This window comes from Jaculus jaculus, chromosome 8 (assembly GCF_020740685.1).
Source record: "Jaculus jaculus isolate mJacJac1 chromosome 8, mJacJac1.mat.Y.cur, whole genome shotgun sequence".
In the NCBI taxonomy this organism is placed as follows: domain Eukaryota; kingdom Metazoa; phylum Chordata; class Mammalia; order Rodentia; family Dipodidae; genus Jaculus; species Jaculus jaculus.
The window spans coordinates 117,094,724-117,115,754 of NC_059109.1; the positions used below are offsets into that span (position 1 = coordinate 117,094,724).

At 42.2% G+C, this 21,031-nt stretch overlaps 2 protein-coding genes across 3 annotated transcripts in view; one reads left to right on the forward strand and one right to left on the reverse strand.

The window, feature by feature from the left end:
- Positions 1-21,031, forward strand: part of Rpn2 (ribophorin II) — a 64,366-nt gene that overhangs the window by 13,364 nt on the left and 29,971 nt on the right. For both annotated transcript variants that reach the window (XM_045156773.1, XM_004666669.2), the window contains exons 3-8: positions 4,760-4,855; positions 6,580-6,755; positions 12,278-12,353; positions 13,855-13,989; positions 16,308-16,484; positions 18,957-19,075. In XM_045156773.1, the coding sequence (XP_045012708.1) occupies positions 4,760-4,855; positions 6,580-6,755; positions 12,278-12,353; positions 13,855-13,989; positions 16,308-16,484; positions 18,957-19,075 (779 nt within the window). The remainder of the gene's footprint in view (positions 1-4,759; positions 4,856-6,579; positions 6,756-12,277; positions 12,354-13,854; positions 13,990-16,307; positions 16,485-18,956; positions 19,076-21,031) is intronic.
- Positions 9,387-10,099, reverse strand: LOC105944636 (cyclin-dependent kinase 2-associated protein 1-like). Its single transcript, XM_045156026.1, has 2 exons — positions 9,826-10,099; positions 9,387-9,487 (listed from the first exon to the last, which is right to left on the reverse strand). The coding sequence occupies exons 1-2, from the start codon at positions 10,097-10,099 to the stop codon at positions 9,387-9,389; spliced, it is 375 nt and encodes a 124-aa protein (XP_045011961.1).

A 21,031-nucleotide genomic window follows, 5' to 3' on the forward strand; every position in this document is an offset into this window, starting at 1 on the left:
TGGAAAGGTGTCTGGAACTTGAGGGTGCTGAGTGTGTTTTGTGAGGGCTCCTCATTTCTGGTATTAACACTTGTCAACGTCCTGGGCTTTGAAGCCACTTGTACCATCTACCTTGATTTGTCCTTACAAAGCATCAGAGTAGGCCTGATACCAGATTTACTCTGGCACAGATTGCTTTAGCAGCCTTTTGAGATAGAGGTACAGCTCAGATTCTGGAACTGGGCTGCCTGGGTTTGCAGGTGAGTTTTCCCAGTTAAGAGCTTGGATAAATTACTTTGCTTCTCTGACACCTTGTTTTCTTCCTACGGTAGTAATAGATAAGACTGAAGATTACAGGAGAAACTCACATGAAGCACTTCGGACACTTCGACCATTTAGTGTTCATTGTTGTGTCAGGACCTGGTGCTGTTCTTTCATTGTTAAGCACCAGAGGGCGACAAACCACGTATGTAGTTTACATTCTGTGGAATGGACTACTTGCCTTGGTTAACTGACTTCGTTTTCTTCAGATCCTAAACTTTTTCATTTTATTATTTTTTGGGGGAGGGGCTTGAGGTAGGGTCTCACTCTATCCCAGGCTGACCTGGAATTCTCTATGTAGTCTCAGGGTAGCTTTGAACTCACGACAATCCTCCTACCTCTGCCTCTCAAGTGCTGGGATTAAAGGCATGCCCCACCACGTCTGGCCATCCTTAAATTTTTTTAGGAGGTATTTTTGTTTGAGTAATTCATGTATACAGTGAGACTTTACATAATATAGAATAGCTGTTACGCCAAAGCAACAAGCAGTTACAGGGTCTACCCTCTACTGTTCCCCAGAGGTACCCAAGTTTTTCTTTTTCTAAAAAAATATTTATCTTCATTTATTTGAGAGAGAGAAACACAGAGAGAGAATGGACACACCAGGGCCTATAGCTATTGCAAATGAACTCCAGACGCGTGTGTCAACCTGTGTATCTGGCTTATATGAATCCTGGGGAATCAAACTTGGGTCCTTTGGCTTTGCAGACAAGTGCCTTAACTGTTAAGCCATCTCTCCAGTCCCATTTTTTTTTTTTTTCTTTCTTGTGGTCCAAGGGATCAAATTCAGGGGCCTTGTGCTTGCCAAGCAAGGGCTCCCAGTCCAAGAAAGCATCTGCTTTTGCCATCTAATTTTGAATAGCTAGATTTTATGCTGCTTCACTGAATTGACAAGTCAGGGTAGCAGTTTGGGGTTGAGAAATGAGAAGCAGGTGGAGTGGGTAGGTTCATTTGAAGGGGATAATCAGTGATGCTGCCTGAGACTGGTTTGGGTGGTCAGATGTGTGGTGATGCTTTTACCTGAATCAGAGTCCAGGGCAAGAAAGAGAAGGTTTTGAAGGTCATTTTAGATTTGTTGGGTCTGGCTTTGGAGACAGTAGGCATCAGAGGAGACTTGTCACTTATTAGCTCTGACCCCTTCCACAGACAACTTAACTACTCAGACCCCCAGTTACTTTTTCTGTTAAAGGAGATGAGGATCTACAGACTTTGTTATGCTCATCAGAAGAAAAACGATCATGACACCCAGCACAGGTTATGGCCTTGGCAGGGCTTCCATTAAGTGGTTTCCACTTTTCTCAGCCTGCTATTTCTTGTGTGAAGTCAGCAATGTGGGGTAATAGTGTCCTATGGAAAATAACTCCATAAAGCTGGAGAGATGGCTCAGTAGTTAAAAGGGTTTGCTTACAAAGCCTGGAAGCCTGGGCTCAGTTTTTTAATACCCATGTAAAGCCAGATGCACAAAGTGGCTCATGTGTCTGGAGTTTGTTTGCAGTGGCCAGATGATGCCCTGGCAAGCCCATTCTCTTCCCTCCCTCTTTCCCACCCCCACCCCACTTGCAGATGAATACATAAAATATGTTTTTGAAGAAAAAGAAAATAGTTACTACTAAATCTGGCTGGAGAGATGGCTTAACAGTTAAGCCATTTTCCTATGAAGCCAAAGGACCCAGGTTTGATTTCCCCAGGGCCCACATAAGCCAGATAGATACACAAGGTGACATATGTGTCTGGAGTTGGTTTATGGTGGCTGAAGGCCCTGGGATGCCCATTCTCTCTCTCTCTGTCTTTCTCCCTCTCTCTCTGTCAAATAAAATAAAATAAAACCAAAAGACCAAATCTCTTCAAGGCCTGACTGAGACTCCATAGTGAATTCCAGGTCAGCTTGAGCCAGAGTGACACCCTACCTCGAAGAACCAAAAAAAAAAAAAAAATCTTGACTGGGGAGATGGCTTGGTGGACAAGAGTGGCTGCTACACATTCATGAGAACCTGTGTCCAGTCCCCAGCACCCACAGAACAAAGCTGGGCCTGGTCATACATACCTGAAGCCCCAGTTCTGAGAAGAGTAGAAATGGGGCTCCCTGGTCAGCTAGTCTAACCAAATATGGAGAGCTCCAGCTTCATTGAGGTGGAGGAGGACACCACATTCTCCTCTGGCTTCCACAAACATGCACATGGGGTGTGCACATCTTCACAAACACGTCATGTAGTACACACCAAAAAAGCCCAAGACTAAATTTTGAGTAGCTTATACTGCAGGCTATGATAGATGGCTTAGAATTTTTACTTATCACTTTCCTTCTTTTGTTTATTATTTTATCTTTTAGTTTATGTATATATGCGGTGGTTTGATTCAGGTGTCTTCCATAAACTTTGGTGTTCTGGATGCTAGGTTCCCCAGCTGATGGCAATTAGAAATTGAAGCCTCCTGGAGGCAATGTATTGTTGGGGTCGGGCTTATGGGTGTTATAGGCAGTTTCCCCTTACCAGTGTTTGGCATACTCTCCTGTACCTGTTGTCCACCTGATGTTGGCTGGGGGTGATGTCTACCCTCTGATCATGCCATTGTTTTCCCTGCCATCATGGAGCTTTCCCCTTGAACCTATAAACCAAAATGAACCTCTTTTTCCCACAAACTGCCCTTGGTTGGGTGATTTCTTCCAGCAGTGCGAATCTGACTGCAACAATATAGAATGTACATGTCTGTTCATATGCATGAGTACAAACGTGGGCCATGGTACACATGTGAAGGTCATAACAGCTTCCGGGTGTTAGTCTTTCTCTTCTACCTAATTTTGAGGCAGCGTATCATCATTGCGTTTGCTCATCTCCTTGCATTTGCTAGGCTAACTGACCTGCAAGCTTCTGAGAAATTCTGTCTTCACCTCCCATCTTGCCATTGGTTATTCTGAGATTAAAGAAGCCCACCACAGCTTCTGGCTTTTTCCTTAAAATTTATTTTAGGGATGGAGGGATGGTTTAGCGGTTAAGGCATTTGCCTGCAAAGGCAAAGGACCCAGGTTTGATTCCCCAGGACCCATGTTAGCCAGATGCACAAGGGGGCACACGCATCTGGAGTGGCTGGAGGCCCTGGTGCAAACGTCCTCTCTCCCCCCCCTCTTTCTCTGTCAAATAAATAAATAAAAATATTTTTTAAAAATATTTTTTAGTCTTTATTTATTTTTGTTTTTTTGAAGTAGAGCCTGATGTAGTTCAGGCTGACCTGGAATTCACTGTGTAGTCTCAGGATAGCCTCGAACTCATGGAGATCCTCCTACCTCTGCTTCCTGAGTGCTGGGATTAAAGGTGTGCACTATCACACCCAGCTAAAATATTTTACTTTAAAAATTTTATTTATTCATTTATTTATTTGACACACACAGAGAGAATGGGCATGCTAGGGCCCTAGCTACTGCAAACAAACTCCAGATATCTGCGCCTCCTTGTGCATCTGGCTAATGTGGATCCTGGGGAATCGAACCTGGGTCCTTTGGCTTTGCAGGCAAATGCCGTAACCACCAAGCCATTCCTCTAGCCCTACTTTTTTTTCGAGGTAGGGTCTCACTCTGGTCCAGGCAGACCTGTAATTAACTCTGTCATCTCAGGGTGGCCTTGAACTCATGACAGTCCTCCTACCTCTGCCTCCCGAGTGTTGTAGCCCTACTTTTTTATTTTAATTTTTTTTAATATATATATTTTTTAACTTTTTATTTATTTATTTGAGAGCAACAGACACAGAGAGACAGATAGAGGGAGAGAGAGAGAATGGGCGCGCCAGGGCTTCCAGCCTCTGCAAACGAACTCCAGACGCGTGCGCCCCCTTGTGCATCTGGCTAACATGGGACCTGGGGAACCGAGCCTCGAACCGGGGTCCTTAGGCTTCACAGGCAAGCGCTTAACTGCTAAGCCATTTCTCCAGCCCCTTATTTTAATTTTTTAAAAATTGTTTATTACAGACAGAGAGAATGGGCATGCCAAGTACCAGGGCCTCTAGCCGGTGCAAATGAACTCCAGATGCATGTGCTACCATGTGCATCTGATTTTATGTAGGACCTGGATAATTGAACCTGGGTCCTTAGCCTTTGCAGGCAAGTGCCTTAACCGCTAAGCCATTTCTCCAGTCCTTAAATATTTTTATTGTCTTAAATGAGAGAGAATGGGTGCTCCAGGGCTTTCAGCCACTGTAAACAAACTCTATACATGTGCCATCTTGTACATCTGGCTTATATAGGTACTGGGGAATCAAATTTGGGTGCATAGTCTTCCCAGGCAAGTGCCTTAACTGCTGAGCCAGCACTCCAGCCCAGCTTCTGAGTTTTACATGGGGTCAGGGACCCTGGACTCAGGTACTCATATTTGGAGGACAAATACTTTTATTTACTGACCCACCTCAAACACTTTGGCTTGTCCCAGTTATTATATGTCACTACTTATCTTTGACTTTCTCCCTTGTTTAGAAAGCGTGCACCTTCATCAAATCTAACCTTGATCCCAGCAGTGTGGACTCGCTCTTCTATGCTGCCCAGTCCAGCCAGGTCCTCTCAGGATGTGAGGTGAGTCTACGTTCCTCACTAATATTGACAATAAAGTACATTTTTAAGGGGGAAGGGTCATGTCATATTACAATTTTTAACAATGAAAAACCATTGGTATGGGTGGGAGTCCATATACATGTTTTTTTTTTTTTTCCTTTTTAAGAAAGCATAATTTGTTTTCTCTTTAATAGGTTTTAGACAATCTTTTTTCATTTTTATATTCTTTTCTTTTGAAATTTTTTTTGGTTGTTTTTGGTTTTGGTTTTTTGAGGTAGGGTCTCATTCTAGCCCAAGCTGACCTGGAATTCACTATGTAGTCTCAGGGTAGCCTCGAACTCATGGCGATCCTCTTACCTCTGCCTCCTGAGTGCTGGGATTAAAGGCGTGCGCCACCACGCCTGGCTCTTTTTTCTTTTTTCGGTTTTTCAAGGTATGATGTAGCTCCAGCCCAGGGTGACTTCACTCTATAGTCTCAGCCTCCTGAGTGCTGGAATAAAAGGCTTGCACCACCACATGTGGCTTTATTTTCATATTCTTTTTGACAGTGTCTTACATATATATAATGTATTTTGGTCACATTCATTCCTCCATTATCCTCTCTTACCTGTCTCCTACTCCTGCTAAATCCCTTCTTCCTAGTTAGTCTTCTTCCTATTTTCATGTCTTGTTGTTGTTGTTGTTGTGTTTGACCCATTGTGATAAATTAGGTCTGCTTGTATGAGTGTGGGTGGAAGGTAATTTGCTGGAGTATGGTCAGCTTACCAGTGGCTATATCACTGAAGAGTATGACTCCCCTTCTCCCACCGGCAGTAACTGCTAATCGCTACTTTGGGAGGGCTGGGGCCTTCTGAGTCTCTTTCCAATCTATTGATGGAATGTTGATAAGCTCAATCTTGTGTAAGAAACCACAGCTATTCCTGAGCTCATGAGTATAATAACCATATTGTGCCCAGAAGACAGCATTCTACAGCACTTCTCCCCATCCTCTGGCTCTTATATTCTTTCCACCCCTCTTCTGCTGTGCTTCTTGACCCTTGGAGGTGGTGATATAGATGCCCTGTTTAGGAATTAGCACATAGCAATTATTTATTTTCAGTACTTGACCAGATATACATCTCTGTTTTAACCTCTGCCCACTGCAAAAAAGACACTTCTCAGATTGAGGCTGAAAGTGGCACTAATCTATAGCAATAAACACAGATATTTAGAAGGCATAAACAATTTTTTTCTTATAGTCATTACTTTTCTTCTAGAAGCTTTGGGTTTTTCTTTTCATCTTCCTTTAATATTTAGAAAAAAATACAGTACACCCCATTTCAGATCTCTGCATTATTATTATTATTATTATTATTATTATTATTATTTTTTGAGATAGGGTCTCACTCTGGCCCAGGCTAACCTGGAATTCACTATGTAGTCTCAGGATGGCCTTGAACCCACAGCAATCCTCCTACCTCTGCCTCCCAAGTGCTGGGATTAAAGGCGTGCGCCACCACACCTGGCTGTTATTATTTTTTTGAACATAGGAGAACCTTGTAAGTAGATCAGTATCTTGACAGCATCTTTGGGAAAGGCTGTGCTGATGTTTTATGAACATTTAATTCTGGGTCTGGGGATTCGAGGGGGTGTTAGCAGGTGCTAGGTGGGTATGGCTTTGGCAGCTAGACTCATACCCTTGTCAGAATACCTGCTACAAGTTGCTAGAACCTGTTCTAACTCTGTTGCTGCTGATCCTTTCCTAGATCTCTGTTTCAAACGAGACCAAAGATTTACTTCTGGCAGCAGTCAGTGAAGACTCCTCTGTTGCCCAGATCTACCATGCCGTTGCAGCGCTCAGTGGCTTTGGCCTCCCGTTGGCATCCCAGGAAGTACTTGGTGCCCTCACTGCTCGTCTTGGCAAGGAGGAGAGTGTGCTGGCGTGAGTTTATTAGCATGGACACTTCTTGGGCTTCATTTGTGCTGGGTACCATGCTAAGAGGGTTCACCTGTTTCTGCAGCACACATTTCCTGGCCACCTACTGGGATCGGGTGCTCTACTAGCACAGCTCACATTAGTGAATCAAGGTAGTAAGGTCGGACCCTTTCCCTTGCAGAGCTCACTCGGACAGACTTGACTTTGAACACTAGCTGTGTTCCTTCCTTTCTGTGTGACTTTGGGCAAGTTAGTAACTTCTTTGAGCCTAATCTTTAAAATGGGATTGGTAATCTCTGCATTGTTGAATAGATAATATAGTTCAGTGCTGTCCTTGAGAATGCTGGGAGTGAAGTGCTTGCTGAGTCTAGCTCATTCCTTTTTTGGGTCCTTTCTGGGAGGCTGATGTTTTGTTGGTTGTACTGTAATTGCTTCTCTGTTAGATTCTAAGCATCTTTGTTGGCATGGCTCATGGACCCTGACACATTGGATGTGCCCCATAAAGAGTCAATAAATGCCAAGTATGCACGTATGAAAATTGTCAATAAAAGAGGCATTTTACAAAGTTAATAAATGCTGAAACTATCCTCTTAGGTTTCTGCTGCCTTCTGGAAAGCTTACAAGGTAAAAAGGACACATGGTCTGATGAAATAAAAGTGTGTTCACAGCTAGACTCTGATGCTTAGTATTTCTGTGACCAGGAGTGGGTTGTTTTGCTCCCCTCCTCAGTAGTATTAAACCCAGAGAATGTTATCTCCTCATAGAGTTATCTGTGAAGATCAAATGGACAGAATGCCATGTGTGTGTTCATAGAAGTACCCATACCATGTCATGTGGAAGGTCACAGGACAATCTTGGCTATTGGTCTTCATTTTCTACTTGGTTTGAGCCAGGTCTCTAGTAGTTCTGGACCAACGGTAGCTGGCCTGGAGCTTCCTGTCTCTGCCTCTGTTCTCACAGATAGGCATGCTGGGATTACAGATAGATACTCGTGCTATAGCATCTGACTTTAACTTTTTTTAAATTTATTTTATTTATGTGAGAGGAGAAAGAGACAGAGAGAGAATGGGCACACCAGGACCTTCAGCCACTGCAAACGAATTCCAGGAACATGTGCCAACTTGTACATGAGTCTTAGAGAATCGAACCTCGGTCATTTGGCTTTGTAGGCAAGTGTCTTAACCGCTAAGCCATCTCCAGCCCAGTATCTGACTTAAAAAAATATATTTTATTTATTTGCGAGAGAGAGGGGAAGATAGAATGGGTGTGTCAGGGCCTTCAGCTGCTGCAAATGAACTCCAGATGCATGTGCCACCTTTACCTGGGTACTGGGGAATTGAACTTGGGTTCTTTGGCTTTGCTGGCAAGTGCCTTAACTGCTAAGCCATCTCTCCAGCCCCCACATCTAACTTTAAAAAAAAATATTTTTTATTTTTATTTATTTATTTGACAGAGAAAGAGGGAGAGAGAATGGGTGCACCAGGGCCACCAGCCACACAAACAAACTTCAGATGCGTGTGCCCCTTGTGCATCTGGCTAATGTGGGTCCTGGGGAATCAAACCTGGGTCTTTTGGCTTTGCAGGCAAATGCCTTAACTGCTAAGCCATCCCTCCAGCCCCACACCTGACTTTTAATGTGGATTCTGAGGGTCTAAACTCAGGAACTCACACTTATACAGGTAGTATGCCATCTCTCCAGCCTGCATTTTATTTCAATGCTGCTAGTTTGACCTGTTTAGAGAAATCTGATATATATTAGGTCTCTTTGAAATGGGCCTTGTGTATTCAAGTGGAGTTATTCTAGGAAGTATATGTTCATAAACTTATCTTGACAAAGAAAATATTTGTTAAGTTTGACCGAATCATCTGAAAAGATAGATGTCTTTGCTGTCTTTCATAAACTAATTTTCTCTGAATGATCTGCTGTACATAGCAAGACAGAATCTGCTTTCTTCTTGCTTGGATACAGAACTCCAGAGAGGAAGCAATTGCTAGCTGGGGAATAAGTAATTAAAGCCAATGACAAAACTTTCCAAAAGTGAAGTGGTTTGATTTCTTTCTGAAACTGCTGGAGCTGTTGCAGTGTAGCACTTGGTCCTTCCAGAGAAGGGAAAGTGCTGTTTTGATTGAAAAGATCTTTCTTGGCTATCTAAGCAGCCTTTTCTGAGCTCAGCATTTATCATGGGGAAGATGTGGATCTGTTTTGTTTTGTTTTTTTGGTTTTTTGTGGTAGGGTCTCATTGTAGCCCAAGCTGACCTGGAATTCACTATGGAGTCTCAGGGTGGCCACAAACTCATGGTGATCCTCCTACCTCTGCCTCCTGAATGCTGGGATTAAAGGCGTATGCCACCACACCAGGCTTAAGATGTGGATTTTTATGTTGTCTGGAAATGCAGGTTTTTTTTTTAATGAAAGTAAGCTTTATTACATCAAGTAATAAATACATACAAAGATGCAAACAATTTTAGTCACTTTCTTCCAGATGTTTTGATCAACTTACAATAAACATAGAACTGAAATCTACACTCTTAGTATGAAAATGTTCAGGGTGCGTGTTAGGTTCGGTAGATTGCTCTCCTTATTTATAACTTGTGCATGTTTAAGATTGACTTCAAAGCACTCAGTCATGCAAATGCTTAAGCAAAGCTCTGTTGAGCAGGATCTATGGTGTGGCAAGTGAGCCAGCTAGGAGTGAAGCGCGCTGTCAGTGTGCACTCCAAGTCCTCAGAGTCAGAAGCTTATGAAAAGGAGCAGACCAATTCAGGTGATGCAAATGTGTTCAAAAGAAGGTTAAAGGGAGACACTGGCTTTAGGAAAGTTTGCTGTAAAGTAATGGCACATGCATCTTTAAGCCAATGTTAAAAATAATTAAATTAAAAAAAAAAACCTTGGGTAATCTTAACTATTTAAATGCAAATTTTACTGCAAAATCTTTCCCCAGTCTTTGAGGGTGTAGGTATAGAGCTTAGTGAACCATGGTAGAAAAGACTAAACTGTTACCATTTTGAAAACAAAAGAGTTTTGTCTCAACAGGAGAGATGAACTGTAACCTCCCATCTTGTAGAAAGACAGAACCTTCAGATCTAATGAGATTAGGATCTGGTTCTGTCTCAGCCAAGCACTCCCAAACCAGCCCTCGAGCGTGGATGATGCCTCGTTTGAGCCGCTCCATGGCACTCTTGCTCCCTGCATATGTGGGTCTGATCTCCTTTTCCAGTTCTTCAGTGATGGCTAGCAGCTCGGCATATTTGCTCTGAGGCACCTGGCTGTTCCCAGTTCCCTGGGTACAGCCTAGCGATGGTGGCCCATAGTCCCTCAACAGCTGACGGTACTGGGAGGATGTCGCCATGCTAGTGGAAGGCGAGTGGACACTTCCTGTGGCATTGAGGGCAGCAGTGGGCATGTGTGCGGTCAAGTTCGGGGCTTGTAAGACATCCTCTGGAGCGGCGGGCTGGGCCACGAGGGCGGCGGCACTGTGGGACCCACGTCCTCGTGCCCGTCCCAGTGGCGACCTGAGCAGCCACGCACTTTTTGTTGTTGACAGCTCAGGCTGCACCAGCAAATATGGCCGTTACAGGTTTCATTTTTCTCAAGTGCCTTATAACTTCAAGCATCCCATAGGAGTCACTAAATGCTCACAGGGCATCTCTTTCCATGATTTGTGACTCCTGTTTTCCAACTTGCCATCTTAATGGAATTAGCTTTCCATAAAGGGAGTCTAAATTGTTATGATCTCAACATAAGTAGACAGATTCTTGCTGTATAGTCCCTGACACATTGACTTGAGAAGTGGTGGTTGACACAGGGCTCAGGCATCTCAGGAATTAGGGAACCTTTCTGGGCGTCTGCAGCAGACTCTGACCACCAGGGGGCCTCAATATCCCTCATTTTGCCCAGAGAAGCACCATTTATACTTTGCAAACTATATTAACAGAATAGAATCTGAAAAAAAATGTTACATATGCATACCTGTCACATTCCACTTTAAAAATCTTGTACAGATACTCTTAATAAAGATACATGAATAAACCATGGAAAAGAATGAAGTACTAATACATGCTACAACATGGATAAGCCTCAAAAACATGCTGAGTTAAAGAAGACAGACATAAAAGGCCACATAGAGGGTGCTGAAGCCCCGGCACCCTCCAAAAGTTACTTAATATGTGACCTCATTTATGTGAATACTCAAAATAGATAATCCATAGTGCAGTTCAAGCGTAGGTTGGGGGCACCATGAAGAGGAACTGCTTCATGGCCCCAGGGCAGTGTTTTGAACTGTTGGAACTGTTTTGATCCACACAGAGGTAGTACTTGTATAACACTGTGACTGTCTTACAAGTGCCACTGAATTCACTTTAAAAAGGGCCTTTTTTTTAATTTTTTTTTAAATTTTTTATTTATTTATTTGAGAGCGACAGACACAGAGAGAAAGACAGATAGAGGGAGACAGAGAGAGAATGGGCGCGCCAGGGTTTCCAGCCTCTGCAAACGAACTCCAGACGCGTGTGCCCCCTTGTGCATCTGGCTAACGTGGGACCTGGGGAACTGAGCCTCGAACCGGGGTCCTTAGGCTTCACAGGCAAGCGCTTAACCGCTAAGCCATCTCTCCAGCCCTAAAAAGGGCCTTTTTGTTTGTGAATTTACTTTACTGATTTTTTTGTTTGTTTGTTTTCTGAGGTAGGGTCTCACTAACCCAAGCTGACCTGAAATTCACTATGCTTTTTTTGCTCAGGGTGGCCTCAAACTCACTGGGCATGGTGGAACATGTCTTTAATCCCAGCATTCAGGAGGTAGAGATAGGAGGATCACCATGAGTTTTAGACTACATAGTGAATTCCAGGTCAGCTTGGGCTAGAGTGAGACTCTACCTTGAAAAAAAAAGAAAAGTTTTATCTGGCCCTGGTAGCACATGCCTTTAATTCCAGCACTTGGGAGGCAGAGGTAGAGGGATCACCATGAGTTCAAGGCCAGCCTCAGAATTCCAGGTCAGCCTGGGTTACAGTAAAAAACCCTACCTCGAAAAACCAAAAAAAAAAAAAAGTTTTTTTGAGTAAATCATGGTACATTTAAGCAGTACAATGCCATTGTTCATAAGAATGAAGTACATTTATAGTATATTCATAAAGGAACTAGGAAGATAGCTCAATGGGGGTACTTGCTTGCAAAGCCTGCAGGTCCAGGTTCAATTACCCAGTGTCTACATAAAACCTGATGCTCAAAGTGACATCATTTTTTGCAGCAGCAAGAGACTCTTGTGTGCCCATGCATTCTCTCACTCTTTTTTTTTTTACATTCTCTCACTCTTTCTTTGTGTCTCTTCACAAATAAAAAAAAAATTTCAATACAGTCTATTCATAAAGTACATTTGTATATGCGGAGATTACTAAATAAATGTTCTTTTTAAGTATCTTATACAAAATAGGCAGTACCAAATACATCTTGGTTCTATCATGTTCTGCCAAAGGACATGTCCTTTATATACTAACTAAATTGTAGTCTCAATGTTCTTTGCTTTCCCTTCCAGAACTGTACAGGCTCTGCAGACTGCATCCTACCTGTCTCAGCAGGCAGACCTGAGGAACATCGTGGAGGAGATCGAGGTATAAACCTGTTTCCCTTGGCTCCTTTCTCCGACATCCTTTAGAAGAGTCTTGCGCCTCGATGTGCCTGATTTATTATAGCCAGTGATACTTCTTTTCATGTCCATGACGTGCTTCTGTTCTTTGTATTCAAGCAGTAGTCTGAGGGAATATTTATTATGCTAATATACTTACACTATAAATTAAGCAACAATTGTTTTTCTAGGTCTTTGTAGAGATAATCTGCTAAGTCCTAGATTTTTGGGCTCAACAAACCTAAAATTCAAATACTTCCTGCAACTTGCTCCTTTGTAATCTTAGGCACGTTGTTTGTTGCTCTGAACCTTATTTTCCTGTGTGGTGCTGAAGAAACAACTGAAGTTCTACAAGCCTAGTACATATTGTTAATTGGCCAGCATGGCTGAATTTTGTTTGTTTAGTTTTTCGAGGTAGGGTTTCACGCTAGTCCAGGCTGACCTGGAATTCACTATGTTGTCTCAGGGTGGCCTGAAACTCATGGTGATCCACCCACCTCTGCCTCCCAAGTGCTGGGATTAAAGGTGTGCACCACCACGCCCAGCTTTGTTTTGTTTTGTTTTGAAGTAGGGTCTCACTGTAGCTCATACTGACCTGGAATTCACTGTGTCATCTCAGGGTGGCCTCGAACTCATGGTGATCCTTCTACCTCTGCTTCCCAAGTGCTGGTATTAAAGGCATGTGCCACCACACCTGGCTTTTTTTTTTATTTTGGTCTTTGGGTTTTTGTTTTGTTTTTAATTTTGTTTATTTTTATTTATTTGAGATCGACAGAGAGAGAATCAGGGAGATGAGAGAGAGAATGGGCATGCCAGGGCTTCCAGCCACTGCAAACAAACTCCAGATGCATGTGCCACCTTGTGCATCTGGTTTATGTGGGTCCTGGGGAATCGAGCTTCAAACCAGGGTCCTTAGGCTTCACAGGCAAGCACTTAATCACTAAGCCTTCTCTCCAGCCCTGGGGTTGTTCTTTATTGTTTGTTTATTGAGATGGGGTCTCACTGTAGCCCAGGCTGACCTGGGAATTCACTCTGTAGTCTTCAGGATGGCCTTGAGCTCATGGTGATCCACCTACCTCTGCCTCCCAGAATACTGGGATTAAAGACATGTGTCACCACGCCTGGCCTTAGACCTTTTTAAATATTTTATTTATTCCTTTTCAAGGAGAGAGAGAAAATGAGAATGGGCACACCAAGGCCTCTTGCCTCTACAGACAAACTCCAGATGCATGCACCACTCTGTGCATCTGGCTTTACATGGGTATTGGGGGATTGAACCCAGGCTGTCAGGCTTTCAAGCAAGCACCATTGACTGCTGAGCCATCTCTCCAGCCCTATTTTTGTTTTTGAGAAAGTACTGAATGACAGGTGGTCTTCAGAGTTAGGGTGAGATTTCTTAAAACTGTCTGCACTGTGGTGATAGTGTTTTGTGCCTCTCACATCTGTGATCACTTGACTTCCAACATGCTTCTATTTTGCTGTGATAGGACCTTGTTGCTCGCCTGGATGAACTGGGAGGAGTGTATCTCCAGTTTGAAGAAGGACTGGAAACTACAGCATTGTTTGTTGCTGCCACCTACAAGCTCATGGACCATGTGGGGACAGAACCATCCATTAAGGAGGTGCCTGTCTAGTAATTCTTAGATGTGAGACACAGAGGCATCGAGAGGTTTATTTGCCAAGACTAACAGTTTTCAGAAAGGGATGTTCAAATGACTCTTCAGGTGTTGTCATTCATGTCTGTTGTTAGGCTTGTGAACAGGAAGTAGAAAGTGGAACACCTGTGGTAAGAAATTATTTGTCCATTTGTAAGACGTGTAAACAAATTGTCGTACCTCTTTACATGAGGTACATTCATGTCATGAAGTAGTGGCAAAAAGGCCATGTATATTAATTACCCTGGTTTGATCTTTTCCCTCCTGATGGCCCTTTTGCTTGTGTCTTGTGAGTGCTTTCCACTTTGGTGGCTTGTCCAGATCCTTTCTCCAGTAAGTGTCCTGGCCTTCAGAATTGCTTGTCCTCCACTCTTTCCCTCATCCTCAGTAACAGCTAAATTTAGCTAATTTTAGCTCATTGGCATAGCCTACTGAGAAGCATTGTGAAGTCTTGTGTAGGACCATCTTTGTATTTTGTGTGTGAGAAGATTAGCAACCCTTGACCTAAAGTACTTAAAATGTAATCTGCTGTTATTTAAATTTTCAGAAGAAAGATTTGAATTCAAAGGTAGAACTTTCATTTCTTTTTGCATTATACAGGTTCCCCTCCCCCTGAGGTAGGGTTTCGCTCTAGCCTAGGCTGACCTGGAATTCACTATATAATCTCAGGGTGGCCTTGAACTGAGGGCAATCCACCTACTTCTACCTCCCAAGTGTTGGAATTAAAGGAGTGTGCCACTATGCCCAGCTCTATACAGTTTTTTTTTTAATATATTTTATTTATTTATTTGAAAGAAAGAGAGAGAATGGGTGTGGCAGGGCCTCCAGCCACTGCAAAGGAACTCCAGATGAATGCACCCCATTTGCATTTGGCTTACATGAGTTTTGGAGAATTGGACTGGGATCCTTTGGCTTTGCAGGCAAATGCCTTAACTGCTAAGCCAGCTCTCCAGCCCCAGGTTTGTTTTTTTTTTAAAGTAAACAGTAAAAATTATTTTTCCAGGATAATTTGAATTAATATTTTCTCCAGAGGCTATGATCTAAAAATCTATTCATTTATTTGCATTTTTATTATGCCTAGTCTTTCATCTTAAATGTAGGAAGTCTAGAAATACCACATTCCTTTCAGTGTTAGGGTAAAAATGCAGGAATTAAGCATCTTGGGCTATACATTATTTGGGGATTCTTCTGTGTGCAGTGAGGTAGATAGATTAGTGATACTCTACATGTACAGCTTAAACCTTTCCTTGCTTTATTCGGCTCTTACCAACTAGCTCTTTGGCTAGAGTAATTTTGCTGTCATTACCTGTAATACAACAATTCTGGTGAGCAGCCACCCATTTTAACATGTCAACAGCTTAGAGATGGAAAAATGTAATTGGTACAATTAGAGAAAATTATTTCATGTTGACTGTGAATAACACTGTCAGGAACAAGGGATCTCTTTTGTTAGATGGTAGATTTTAAAAACCCAAACTGATTGAAGTGGAAAATGTTTCTTCCTGAGCAAACAGTCTCCAGAATTTTAATAATGCCTTTTAGGTTTCACTTGTTACAAAAATTGCTTTTAGTTTTCTCCTCTAAGCAGTTCTTAATGGCGAATTATTTTCTTCTGTTGCTACTGTGTATTTTTTACCATAAAATTTAGTCTTATAAGTGGAGGCTTGACCCCAGTGTGCTACATTGAGGTAGGTAAGGAGGGAAGATAGTTTAGTTGAGAGAGTTAGGGCAATCAGGAAATAGCAGATTTTCGACAAACATATATTTGAATTTTCCTTCCTCCTTTGTTTTCCTTTAGTTTTTTTCCCTTTTTCCTTCCCTCCCTCCCTATTACAGTTTATCACAGCTCTTAATGTGCTTTAGCCTCAGTTTCCTTATTTGGAAAATGTTGATAAATACCAGTTATTCAAGGTTTTTGTCATGATTTGAGGTAATAATGTAAAGTACCTATCAAGATCCCTGACATTTAACAAATGATAACAATTACATAAATTCTACAATCTATTCGTGCATCTCAGTATTTATCTGGAAGTACTTTCTCTTTGCATAGAAGAGCTTGTAAATACATGAATCTCAGCTTATAATAGAAGATAGAAAACTCCACGCTCATTTAAGTTTAAATGCAACCTATTTGCCTCCTCCCCCACCCAGATTGTATTACTGTCTGGAAGGGCTTGTGTGACCACCTGGCACAAAAGAATGACTTAAACCATGGGGAGGAAAGGACACTTTCCTCTTCCCCTTCTTGCATAGGGTGATTTGAACTGTGTTTCCTGTTCTCTCAGGATCAGGTCATCCAGCTTGTGAATACAATCTTCAGCAAGAAGAACTTCGAGTCACTCTCAGAAGCCTTCAGTGTAGCCTCTGCTGCTGCTGCATTGTCCCAGAATCGTTACCATGTGCCAGTGGTGGTTGTGCCTGAGGGATCCCCTTCCAACACTCATGAACAGGCTTTCCTGCGGGTATGACCTCCAAGCCCAAGATGTGCCTTTTTAATGCCATTTTTCCATGCAAAGCTGAGAAATCTGAAGGATCTGCTGCCGAGCCAGTTATAGCCCCCATGAGGACATAGCCTAGAAGAACATACCCATAAATGCAAGGCTCATTTCCTATAGCGTAGATGTGGGAACATGACCACTGAGGAGCTGAGCAAATCTCCCTTTAAATCTACTGAAAAACAGCAACAATAAAAGGGGGGATGTTGGAGGTGCTCAGTGGGTAGAGCACTTGCCATGCATGACAATCTGAGTTCAATTTCCAGTGCATCTATAAAAGCTGAGTGTGGGCATACATACTGCTAACCTTAGCTCTGAACAGAGCAGAGATAGAAGTGTCCCAGGAAGCTGGGCATGGTGGAGCAAGCCTTTAAGCAGGCAGAGGTAGGAGGGATAGCCATGAGTTCACCAGGTCAGCCTGGGCTATAGCGAGACCCTACCTCAAGAGAAAAAAAAAAAGGTGTCCCAGGGGCTTGTTAGTCTACTTGAAAAATGTTTCAGTGAGAGAGTCTTGTCTCAAGGGAATAAGGTGGAAGAGTGAGAGAAGAAACATTAGATACTATCCTCTGATCTCCACACATTTAGATATCTGTGAACACGCATACACTACATACACCCAAAAGTAAAATGAAAACAAGAATTTCTTCACCTCTTTTTCCTAGAACACCGTGAATAGCACAGGCTTTAGATAAATCCTTCAGACGAATATTGCATTTCTGGGTCCATATCTCTAGATGTGGAGAGAATTGTTGCTCCTAAAATGTATTTATGGGGCTGGAGATACAGCTCAGTGGTAGAGAGTACCTGTCTAGAATAGGATTCAAATCACAGTACCACAAACAGTGAATAAATGAATGAACATGCATTTCTGCTTAATAGTAACTCAGTAGAAGGCATTTGCCTGGCATGTGCAAGGCTGTGGGGTCAATCCCTGGCATCATATACAAACATAGTAATAAAATCTATTTCCCAGTGCTCAGACCTTTCCAGATACATTCTTGTAAGACATCTGGGATTTTTTGTTTGATTGATTTTTGTTTTTTGGGGGGTTGTTCTTTAGGTTTTTGAGGTAGGGTTTCACTCTAGCCCAGACTAACCTGGAATTCACTATGTAGTCAGGGTACCCTTGAACTCTCTCTGCCTGCCAAGTGCTGGGATTAAACATGTGCTATCATACCCAGCTTATCCTTTTAATTTATATACATACACATACATACATACATACACACCCATACATGTTATATATTTTATGTATATGTATATATAAAATGTTATATACATATATATGTTTATACGTATGTTAATTTGTAAGCAGAGAGAGAGAATGCTTGCATCAGGACCTCTTGCCTCTGCAAATGAACTCCAGATGCAGGAGCCAACTTTTGCATCTGACTTTACATAGGTACTAGGGAATTGAACCCAGGCAGGCAGGCTTTCACAAACATATGCCCTTAACTGACGAGCCATCTCTTCAGCCTTGATTATCTTTTGGCCTCTCCCTCACTCAGCACTAAGCATAGATGTACCTTTATTGTTAACCCTTGAGCAGAGCAAATGTACAAATCTTGAATGCACCTGGAAGTTTCATCAAAAATGAAGCCTTTTGTGGCTATTTATAAATAACTGGTATGCCAGATTTGTTTAGAAATTGGCGTTTTATTTATGACAAATGTCGAGGTTCTGCACAGGGCAGTTCTGTGTCTACCATAAGTTCTATTTTGGTGGCTTCTGCAGACACAGCCTCCTAAGAAGGTGCTTTGTATTTAAAAATTACTTGTCTCCCTGTGCACAACTAAGATCCCCTCCAGAAAGAGTAGGCTGAAAAACAAGAAAATATAAACTGGCCATGGTGGCCCACATCTGTCATCTCATCATTTGGGAGGCTGAGGCAGGAGGATCACAAGTTCAAAATTAACCAGGACCCTATCTTCATAAACAAGGAAATATAATTCTGTATAAGCTGGGTATGGTGACACAGACCTATAATCCCAACTACTTGGAAGGCTAAGGAAGGAGAATTGAAAGTTGAAGACTTGCCTGTAGAGTGATTTCAAGACCAGCCAGGGTAAATTACTGGGAATCTCAGAATGGAAGGGTAAAAAAGTGAGAACATTGAAAGGGCTGGGTGTGTAGCTTAGTGGTAGAGTGCTTGCCTAGCATCTGGAAGGCCCTAGGTTCAACTGCTGCTACCTGAAAATAAATAATTGTATTTAGGAAAGCTGAGATAATAGTCAAGGTCATCTTTAGGACACTCCCCCAATTAGCATTCTGTAATCTGTTCCATTGCTGTATTTGATCTCTGATAGTACCATACTGAGAGCTGTGAGCATTCCTTACGTGGGGCACTTATTCTTCAGAGCTTGCTTCCTATAGATAAAGTGCTCCTGAGACCAAATTTCACTGCTGTTACTATTTGTTTTTCATTTGTATTTCTTCTAGTTGCAAGTCTCCAATGTTCTGTCACAACCACTGACCCAGGCTACTGTTAAACTAGAACATGCTAAGTCTGTTGCTTCCAGAGCTACTGTTCTCCAGAGGACCCCTTTCACTCCTGTAGGGTAAGTCCAGAGCATGAAGATTTGTGCAGGGTGCTAAGCTGTGTGGTGTGGGAAGTTTGTCTGCAGCTAGTGTAACAGATTAATAAGGGTATTACCAAGACCATAAAGCCAACTTTGCTTGAGTTTGATAAAATTCTACAGTTCAACATAAGAATTTCTAAAACTAGAATAATTTTGGTCTTACTGCTTACTGTTTCCACCTTATCCGTACCTACCTACCTACCTACCTACCTACCTCCCTCCCTCCCTCCCTCCCTCCCTCCCTCCCTCTTTCTTTTTTTTGAGATAGGGTCTCATTCTAGCCCAGACTGACCTGGAATTCACTATGGAATCTCAGACAAACTCATGGCAATCCTCCTACCTCTGCCTCCTGAGTGCTGGGATTAAAGGCATGCACGACCACACCCAGCTCATCCTCCTTGTCTTTTCTAATTGGCTCTTTTTAGTCATTGTGCTGTGAGTAGCTATTTTTTAATGTTTTATTTATTTATTTACTTGACAGAGAGAGGAAGAGGCAGATAGAGAGAAAGAGAATGGGCATGCCAGGACCTCTGGCCATTGTAAGCAAACTCCAGATGCATGCGCCCCCTTGTGCATCTGGTTTACATGGGTCCTGGGGAATCAAACCAGAGTCCTTGGGCTTTGCAAGCAAATGCCTTAACCCTAAACCATTTCCTCAGCCCATGAGTAGCTATTTTTAAATTTAATATTTATTATTTTTGTATGATATATGAATACTTTATTTTTGTTGTTGTTTTGAGGTAGGGTCTCACTCTAACCCAGGCTGACCTGGAATTCACTATGTAGTCTCAGTCTGGCCTTGAACTCACAACAGTCTCCCAACCTCTGCTTCCTAAGTGCTGGGATTAAAGGCAAGCACCACCACGCCCAGCTGAGTACATTTTATTTATTTTATGAGAGAGAGAGAATCGGCATGCCAGAGCCTCCAGCCACTGTAATTGAATTACAGACACGTGCAGAGCCTCCAGCCACTGTAATTGAATTACAGACACCTGTGCCACCTTGTGTGCGTGCATGACTTTGCACATGTGTCACCTTTGTTTGGCTTACATGGTGTCTGGAGAGTCAAACATGAGTCCTTAGGTTTCACAGGCAATCACCTCAACCTCTAAGCCATCTCTCCAGCCCTGAGTACGGTTTCATACTCAGAAAAAAATCAGAAAAGCATGACAAAAGAAAATATAAATCACCCATAATTCTGTTGCTTAGGGATAACTACTAACATTTTATAGTCATTTTTGTCAGTCTTTTTGCAAATATATGTGTAGATATGCGTTTAAAATTAAATTTCAAGTCTGTAACTATTTCATGAGCAACTTTCCTATGGTATTAAATATAGTATAATCAATTTTGATGGCTATATATTCTTGCTACATAAACTTTTCAAGGCCTTTTTTCAAGGTAGGGTCTCAAATCTAGTTTAGGCTGACCTTGAACTCACTCTGTAGTTCCAGGCTGGCCTCAGTGATCTTCCTAACCTCTGCTTTCTGAGTGCTGGGATTAAAGGCATACACCACCACACTCAGCCCAAGGCTGTCTTTTTAAATAAAACTTTAAGTATCAAATTAATAAGTTACTGAGTTCAGAGGGTTAGAATGAGAGAAATGTATTTCTTTGACAGTCAAAGTTTCATAAGGTATATGTAAAATGATAAAGCAAGGTCACTTTTTAGGAATATCCATAGAATATTAAATATTGGGGTATTCTGTATAGTCACAGAAGACTTCTTTACCTTTTTATTTTTCTTTAAACTAAAAATCATTAAGCTGTGCATGGTGGCACGCGCCTTTAATCCCAGCACTTAGGGGGCAAAGGTAGGAGGATCGCCATGAGTTTGAGTTGAGAATGAATTCCAGGTCAGTCTGGGCTTGAGTGAGACCCTACCTCGAAAAACCAAAAAATAAATAAATAAATAAATAAATAAAAATCAGGAAG